The sequence below is a fragment of the Lipotes vexillifer genome, unplaced genomic scaffold, assembly GCF_000442215.2.
Source record: "Lipotes vexillifer unplaced genomic scaffold, Lipotes_vexillifer_v1.1 scaffold1071, whole genome shotgun sequence".
NCBI classification, from domain to species: Eukaryota; Metazoa; Chordata; class Mammalia; order Artiodactyla; family Lipotidae; genus Lipotes; species Lipotes vexillifer.
In genome coordinates, this window is record NW_006796547.1 from 89,313 (window position 1) to 97,990 (window position 8,678).

The following is an 8,678-nucleotide window of genomic DNA, read 5'->3' on the forward strand; positions in this document are numbered from 1 at the left end:
CGCGCAGCCACGAAGACCCAACGCAGCCAAAAATAAATTAAACAAAATAATTTATAAAGCAAACAAAAAATGACCGAGAAGTCTTGTCAGAGCCCAGCATTAAAGCAGCCAAATGGTCTTTGTACAGTTCTTTAAGGGGAAGAAAAATTAATATCAAGCACTGTTATCACTGATTCTTCAAAACAGCCAATGCAGGTGGTGGTGACAGCCCCATTTCAGAGATGAGGACACTGAGGCTCACGGTACTTAAATAATGTACAGAAAAGTAGGAACAGCAGAAATTGCCAAACTTGCTTTTAGAACTTTATTTCTTTTTTATTTTTTTTAAGTGAGCAAAAAACACCAACAGCAAAAGGACAAAAGCGGACAAACTTTTTCAAATTAGCTGTGTCAGCAGATTCTGTTCATTTTTTTATGTATAGTTCCCAATCAGTTAAAAAAAAAGAGTTTTCCACATTCGCATAAGGTCATCTAGGATCAATGACAACTTGATCTAGTTTAGGAACATGAAAAGGGAGAGTACTGTGCACTAAGTATTGTTCACTAAAGCAGATCTTTTTTGGGTAGGTGGGTCCTCTCTGAGGAAGCTCTTATAATGCTCCTCCCCCACTCCTCAACTCTCCACCCCCTCCACCAATGTCTAGTATAGATCAGTAAAAAGTAAAGTTTCCAAAACACCTGAAAACAAAACAAAACAAAACAAATTCCAAACTCTTGGCAGAGTGAATGAAGACGACCAGAGAGAAAAGGCAGCCCAGCCCAGGTCCTCCTGTGCTGGAGCAAACACCTTTGCCTACGGTGCAGGAAGTGCCTGTCAAGCCCACTAGAGCAAACTGGCTGTCAGGAGAAAGAACTGCATTAGAAGAAAAGTTCTGAGGACTGTTAGTTCTTAGGACTGCTCAGAACCTCCTATCCCTTCTACTATATGGAAAGCAGCAAGACAGTCTTTCTAAAATAATATTGCTGAACTACTGTAACCCTTGGGCACACCCATGGAAAAGAAGCAAAGGCTGCCCTTCCCTTCGATGGTGAGAAAGGGGGCCAGTCCCTTCTGAATGCCCCAGGATGACGCTAGGGATATCATCCAGCCCAATTCTGAACCTGCACCCCATGTGCGGTTGCAGTATCTTCATTTTGGGGCTGCAATTGTTAGCTAGAATTTTCTTAAACTTCACAGATCAATGAAAATGTTTCTAAGGGGGATTCTTCTGAAAACGTTAATCATGTCCCCAAAGGAAAACCAAACACGTGTTCTATAAATACGCTTCATCTTCCGAGACAAATTTAGTCTCACTGTTGACTTTTTCCCTAAAGGGAGGGTTGGGGAGACCTCTTCCTTTTCAGGGTGCAATATGAAAGGCCAGGTAAGTAAGAAACAGAAACAAAAGTGAGGGGTGTTTTTGGTTGCTTGGTTTGGGGAGGGGAGGTGATGTGGAGGTTGCTGTTGTGACATGTTGCCTCGAAATAGAAACCACAGAGCAGGAACAACTGCTTTCCCTGTTTTCCAAGACAGAGACAGTGCTGCGGGGCAAAACCTCACCCAGAGTTGACTGCCTGACGTCTCCTCTGGGCTATTCTACGAGTAACAGGTATTCCTTCAGAGAAGCTGGCAGTGGAAGGCCCTTCACCGCATCTGGCAGATACTGGAGTCCCAGGCTCCGGCGCACAGCATAGCGAGAGAGGGTTTTGAGGGTCCCTGGGGCTGAGCACAGAACAGTCAGTTTTTCACATAGCTGCTGGTCTTTGGCCACTTCTCGTGGCATGGTGCCATTTTTCCTTAATTCAAAGTGTCCCACAGCTCTGTGGAGGAGCTCAAAGCAAGAGTCCTCTTTCTCTGTGCCAAGTCCCCTGACTAGCAGAGCCACCAGGCGGGAGATGGGCGTCTGGCCTTTTAGGTTGATGACTCTGACCTCTGCACCATAATCAAGAAGGATGCTGATGCTCTCAAGATTTCCCTTCATGGCAGCCCAGCTGAGCGGAGTGTCATTGTTGTAATCCAGGGCGTTGACAGAGGCCCCGCTCTCTAGGAGGGCCCGCACACACTCGGCGTTGTTCTTAAAGGCTGCCCAGTGAAGTGGGGTGTCTTGGTTGCCGTCCAGTGCATTGGGGTTTGCACCATATTCCAACAGGACCTCCACACAAGCTTCATCCTTCTCAGCTGCATAGTGGAGGGCTGTTCGGTTATAACCATCCAGGGCATTCACCTGTAAAGGGGGAGCAACTACGTTACAGTGTATAGACGACTGAGAGGATGACAGGCTGGCAAAGACGCTTGCATGTGTCTATCCATTACCTTTGCTATGTAACGTTCTGAACATGAGGGTCAACAAGCAATTCCCAGGGAGTCATGGTGATCAGGATGGAGCTATGACAGGAGCTGAGGAGCAAACAGGAAAACAACTGTCCCCAGACAACCGACACTATGATGTCCACCGATTAGCTGGCCTGCATTATCTAGGGTTTTGCTTCCACGTTCTTATTTACTATTCACTAGGACCTCTACCACAGAGTAAGGGGAAAGAAAGAGAAGATGAAGTCTAAGTCCTCGTAACTACTCTGAAAGACGTTTATTGGAAAGCGGCTTGCATACACTGGCCAGAGAAAAGGTTTTGGATTATTTTACTTATCCTGACTCACTCTGTATCCCGTGGCTAACGGCAACCAGACTGAAAAATAATGAGGTCAAGATTCTGCCCGTGTAGCTCTGCCGTGTTCGTTAACCGTCCAGAGAAGCTCAGATTGTTCAGCCAAGTCAGCCCCCTGCAAACATATGCTGTGAGGTCACAAGAGAGCCTGGAGGAAAGCATGTGGAGGAAAGAACACAGATCTTCCAGTGCTGGAAGAGCAGCTGGCTTGCTAAAACTCAGCATCACCTATAATTTTTGAAGGCTACAAAGACTTCAGATCCCAGATTTAAATAGTGAATTATCTTCTCCCATGAAAGGCGCTAAAAAAAAAAACCCCTGCGACATTTAACTCAGTTGAACCTTCTACTTAGCTAAAAACTGCCTCCCCCACCGCCCCCCGGGGTAGTTTCACTTTTATCATTGACATTAATCACTGGCTTTCACTTCAGGGTCACTCATAAAAGTTACGGGATAGTTAATGACAAGTAGAGAACAACATGGCGGTGTGGAGGTGAGGATGCTGGGGGCTGCAGCGGGCTTACCGACCAGTGTGTCTGGGGCCTGCACACCAGCTTCGTGGCATGTCTGATTCAAATGAGTGCCGCAGCGTGTGCACCTTGAGGATGCCTCAAAAGCTGTCAAAACTGCTGATTTATTTATTTAATAGGCACTTACTTAGTAATTACTACATGCCAGTGCTCTAAACAGTTTACAACCTTATGAAGAAGACACCACTATCATCCTCATTTTACAGATGGGGAAACTGAGGCAAAGAAAGGTTAAGTAACTTGTTCAAGGTCACACGGCTGGAAGTGACAGAGCTGGAATTCAAGTTTATGAAGTATGATTCCAGACTCTGTTCTTTTAATCGTTCATTACACTATGCTGCTTCTTGCTAATGCCAATAAAAAGTAATCTATGTTTTTTTACGTTAAGATACATTCGAAAGAAAATAGGAACAAGATATGCTAAGACAGAAAAAAAATCAGCGGGCAGAAAGAGCACAAGTAGCTCAGTCCTGGGGAAGGGACTGCCTAGTGATCTATTTTCCAGTGACAGAGGCGTTAGAAGTGTACATCCAGTAGCAAGTCTCAAGTGGTTTACGTTGAATCAGGGTTGAGGGGCCTGGATAGTCAACAGACAGTGAGAGGATTAAATGGAAATATAAACAACCCTAGAAGGAAGGCTGAGAGATTAAGGGGAGATAAAAATTCCCTCTTCCTGGAGTCACGGACAGTGTAAGAAAGAAAGGCAAAGGAATGGAATACTTCGGATGATTCACCATTACATTTTGTTTTAATATTGGCCATGCCAATGTTACCAGGAGCTAGAAGGTGGGAAGAAATGGGAGAAGAGACAAGAAATTGTTAAGAAAGTGTGAAGCTCAAGTTTAGTGCATCACTGATGTGACAGCGTTAGAAACCTTACCTCAGCTCCCTTCTCCAGCAGTAATTCCACACAGTCAGCATCGGACACCATGCAGGCACAGTGCAGGGGCTTCAGCGTGCCGTGGGTACAGTTCACATCTGCTCCCTGTGGGCAGAAGGAAAGTCCGATTGGTGTCTTCAGCTCTGGCTCACCACGCAGGACAAGACTCAGAACCAGGTCCGGGGGGAAAAGGGTCCTAACTCTGTACTGTAAACATACTACCAGCCCCAGTTTCTATTCCTATTCATTAAATGATATTATAATGCCAATATCCAAACCAAGAGAATACACTGAAGATGAACGAAAGGAACTGTCAATCCCTTAGATCAAGTCACTAAGTTTCTCCACAAGCTAGACTGCCAGATGGTCATTTGGACATCACTGAGGACATAACCTTATATGTAAAAGCAGTGGAACCTTATCATCAGGCAGCAAGGTTGGAAAAGCAATCAACTTTCTATGGCTACCATGCTCTGAAAAAGTCAGGAAAGGGAGTCTTTCCGACTGAAGCCAGGAGAACTGGCATGCTCTTTTGCCACCTGACAGATGACCATCACCAATAGTAAGGTCATCTTAATGTTATCTCTTTGTTTATAAACATCTTCAAAGTAGCCTATTATTATCAGCATTCTCTGCCACCTAGCCCCCACTGGTACTTCTATTTCAAATCTGGTAAGGAAGATGGAGATACCACAGCAGACCAAAGTCACAGAATGACTCGGCAGCAGAGCTAGAATTAGAACGTGACCAAGTTTCTACTGCTGAGTCTTCTGATACCACTTTTGCCGAGAACAAGCTAATGCTGTACGACTTTTTCTTCTCACAGCTGTGCCACACAACTCTGAAGCAGCTACAGGGCTCTAGGCTTTAAATAAGGACTCTAAAGTTGTTAAAAAGAATGTACAGAAGTAACTATCTGGATGCATTCTCTAGTGACCAAAAAAATTACCCTGTAACTTCTCTTCAACAGGAATAATACACAGAAAAAGGCATCAGAGCCCTTCTAGGATACTAGTCATTCAACAGAATTACTGAATAGTAGTGGTTAGACATCAGATAGTTAAGTTTTCTTAAGTCAAAAATTACCATGCATGTTAGGGGTTGATCTTCTCTGTGGAACTTTAAGTGCTGGCTGTTGGTAAGACAGAAGGCCAATGATATCTCTCCATGTAATTATTACAAAACAAGGATTTGAAAGCCGCTTATGCTTTGCTTGCCTCCTTCCTCCCTTAGTACAGCATGTGTTGAAGACTTTGAGCTTGCTGAGTCCCATATGCACCATATGCAGGCGGAGATTTTATAGACAACAAGGGACTAGGTTTATCTAGAACATAATTCCTGAAGAAAAATATCATAGGCGCAAAGTGAAAGGCAGAAGGGAAGAGAAGCAAAACATAGGCTACATATATTTTAATGGTCAAGTTAATACATTTTAGAAGACTGTAAAAACTCCCTGTGATCTTGTGCTGAGTGAGAGCTGCAAACCTGTCATCCATTAGGATTCCCCGGGAGCCTTCCCACTTCACCTCCCCAAGGACTCTTGCATCAACGCAGCACACTCACCCCTCTGATGAGGTCCTCTACATTGTCATGTGGGAAGGAACGAATGGCAGCGATTGTTCGGATTAAGCGCTCTGAGAGAGAGTATTTGCTCTGAATGCTCTGCATAATATACCACATACTGGAACTCATCAAGGCTCAGAGTACGTTCACATGCTCCAAACTGCCTGAAACAAAGATGTTTTAGGCATACACAGTCTCACTGAGCACACCTGTCCTTAGAGGTTCTCTGAGGCCTTCCCACTACTAAAACCAGATTTCAAAGAGATCAATGATTCATTCATTAATATCATTTTTTCTTAATCATAAGAAATAGATTATAATAGTTGCTGAAGGAGCTGGGTAAACCTGGATGCAAATGTTCCGACCCTTGAAATCTCAATTCTACTCTCTGACCTAGCCTAGCACAAGATTTCCCCAAGAGGCTCCAAGCTCCCCATGGAGCTCTGTGTGGTTTAAAAAAGACTAGGCAAGGAAGGGGATTCTTTTAAAGGCTAAAGATGCCACAAAACATTCTTTTCATCCTCTGAATTATGTGGTCTTTATTATCAGCACCCCCTTTAGGTTACTTGTTACCTTTGGCCTTGCAGTATAGTCACGGGCATATTGTCTTCCTATCTAAACTGTAATCAATTGGAAGGCAAGGTCCTTGTCTTCTACTTTTCTGGCCCATATAAGGCCAGGCACAGAGTCTTACAAAAAGTAGGTACTTAATAAATACTGGTTGATTGACTGACTAAAGGGTATGGGAGTGATTGCTACTTGTGAGAAGAGATGGAACAAATACAAATGACAAGGCATCTGTGAAACAGTTTAAAATGTCTTCAGCAAAGAAAAAAACAGGAAGTTTTTGAGGTAATATTCTAAAATAAGGAAGGAACGCCAAAGTATAATTACTCTGGGGTCATCTATATAAAATTAGAAAAAAATTTCAAAGTTCACACCAATGACATATGCTTGCAGTTGTACGAAAACAAGCACATTTAAGAGTGAAAAATGAATTTAAAAATTTTAAAATTGGCCATTTGTGACAACTGTGAAGCAGACTTGAGTTCGGCGTTGGAAGAAGAAAATAATGCAATATACTTAAACTCAACTGTGATAAGTTTCAGCTGTATAAGAGCCATGTATCAGCTGGGGAACATTTAAGATTACAGCAAAGAAGGTGGAGTATTTCTATGAAAAAGCATATATCAAACTGTAGAGAAAGCATGGTATGCTGTACGGCTCTCTAGGTATAACTGTTTAGGAATCCACGTTCTTATCAAACTATAAGCTCCTTGGCGGTAAATACAGTGTTATTTTTAATAGTGCCTCGCACATGGCAGGTTCTCAATAAATATCTGTTGAACCAGTGTAAAGCTTATTACTTTGGATCCTAAAAAAATCCAAGACTTGCAGTAATTAAACATCTTATGCATACGATGACTACTAAGGGAAAAATCCAAAAATTATTCTGGTCATTTCATACTATGTAATTTTTGCCTTTTGTGAAGGACTATCCCCTTATACATTATGCAATATACTATAAGCTCTAATAGTTTCCATTTTGCTCATCAGTAGCCATTTATCTGTTTAAAATATATACAGTACTAATTAATGGAATACAAGTTAAAAATATTCAATTCATAGGTATCAATGATTAAATTGGGTATTCCCCCCTACTTTATTAAGAATAAGTAAGCTTACACACTTGTTTATATGCCTCCCTGAAATGTTCTAGATAGTTTAGACTTGGCATACGTTTTAATCTCTCCAACAGCCACGAAACTCCTCAGAGACAAAGGTATCTTACACTTCTTTGTTGCAAGGAAAAAGGGGAAAAAGGCATAGCTGCATTTGAGTCAGCGATTTCAAGAACGGGGGCAGAAAACAGAGCGTCCAAAGTGGAAGGCTTACACCGAAGTGGTTCAGTTAACCATTTCTGTGTCATGATAATATGAAAAAACTAGACCCTGCAATCATTTTCGGAGCGCCCTTGGGCTCCAGGCTAAGAACTCCTAACTCAGAATATGACCACCGGTCCTCTGCTGCTGCCGCCTCGAAGCTCGTGCTGAAGACTGAAACTTCGGGGCACATAGACAACATTCACTGTCAGGGAGGGTCAACGAAATCTAAACTCGACGTATCTCCGGGCAGCAGCCTATGCACGGTTTGACCCCAAGTCTCCCCTTTCCTCTGCTGGTGCTGAAAGTCCTCTCTCTCCCGTTTTCTTTCACTTCAGATCCAGAGACAAGCCCAAGGATTTTTTTTGTTTTTTGTTTTTATTGCGAAGCTAGAAGCAAAGTAGGAGAGAGGTGACGTTCAAGAGCTCTGGTGCTAGTGAGGCCAGGCTTCCGCCCGCCCAGGCGGGCCCCCGCCCCACCGCACCTGCTTGGGGGAGGAGTCGCGGCAGCTTGGTCTCGCCGAATCTAGGGGGGCGGTGGACTACTGCACGAAATGCGAAGACATGATGTGTCACTTTCCGCACGGGCTCCTCAGAGACCGCAGCAATTCCAGCAGGTCTCCCGGGGCCGGTATTGAAACGGGGTCGAGAAATCTGGCAGGGGAGCCCCTGAGGCGGACCAACCCCTGCCCCCATCTCCCCAAGGCCCGGAACGAGGTCCCAGCCTCGAGGGCTGGAGGACCCCGAGCTGGGAGTGGAGGAAGCGTTACTGGGCGTGGTGCCCCGGATTAGGGAACCAGCCTGCAGACATTTCTGCAGCGGGGCAACACTCACCGAACTGCAGGGCTGACCTGGGTGGTGAAAGCCGCTGTCAAGACGTGACCCGGAAGCAGAAATTGCCTCCCGGGGGCCCCTCTGTTTACAGGATAGGTGACTAGAATGGGCGCCTGCGCAGCGACCAGTGTCCGAAGGCGGAACGCGCCTGCGCAGACTTGTGACGCCGTCTTGGTCCAACCAAGGCTTAGTTAACTGCTTTGCTATCTAGCCCCGCCACAGGGTTTGCGCAGGCGCAATGTGGCGCTGTCGGCTGCTGGCCGGGCGTTAGGTCCGCGGCGGTGGTGGGCTAAGAGCTCACTCCCCGCTAGCTGTTCGACCAACTCCGTGGGGCTGTGCCTGCG

At 44.9% G+C, this 8,678-nt stretch overlaps 1 protein-coding gene across 2 annotated transcripts; it reads right to left on the reverse strand.

Annotated features, from left to right (window-relative positions):
* Positions 1-290: 290 nt before the first annotated feature.
* Positions 291-8,465, reverse strand: ASB8 (ankyrin repeat and SOCS box containing 8). Of its 2 annotated transcripts, none has more exons than XM_007468637.1 (4): positions 8,335-8,440; positions 5,619-5,778; positions 4,056-4,160; positions 291-2,204 (listed from the first exon to the last, which is right to left on the reverse strand). In XM_007468637.1, the coding sequence occupies exons 2-4, from the start codon at positions 5,745-5,747 to the stop codon at positions 1,572-1,574; spliced, it is 867 nt and encodes a 288-aa protein (XP_007468699.1). In that variant the 5' UTR covers positions 5,748-5,778; positions 8,335-8,440; the 3' UTR covers positions 291-1,571. The 2 variants fall into 2 exon arrangements, with proteins under 2 accessions (XP_007468699.1, XP_007468700.1); XM_007468638.1 differs by having other exon boundaries at positions 1,191-2,204; positions 5,619-5,782; positions 8,335-8,465.
* Positions 8,466-8,678: the final 213 nt, after the last annotated feature.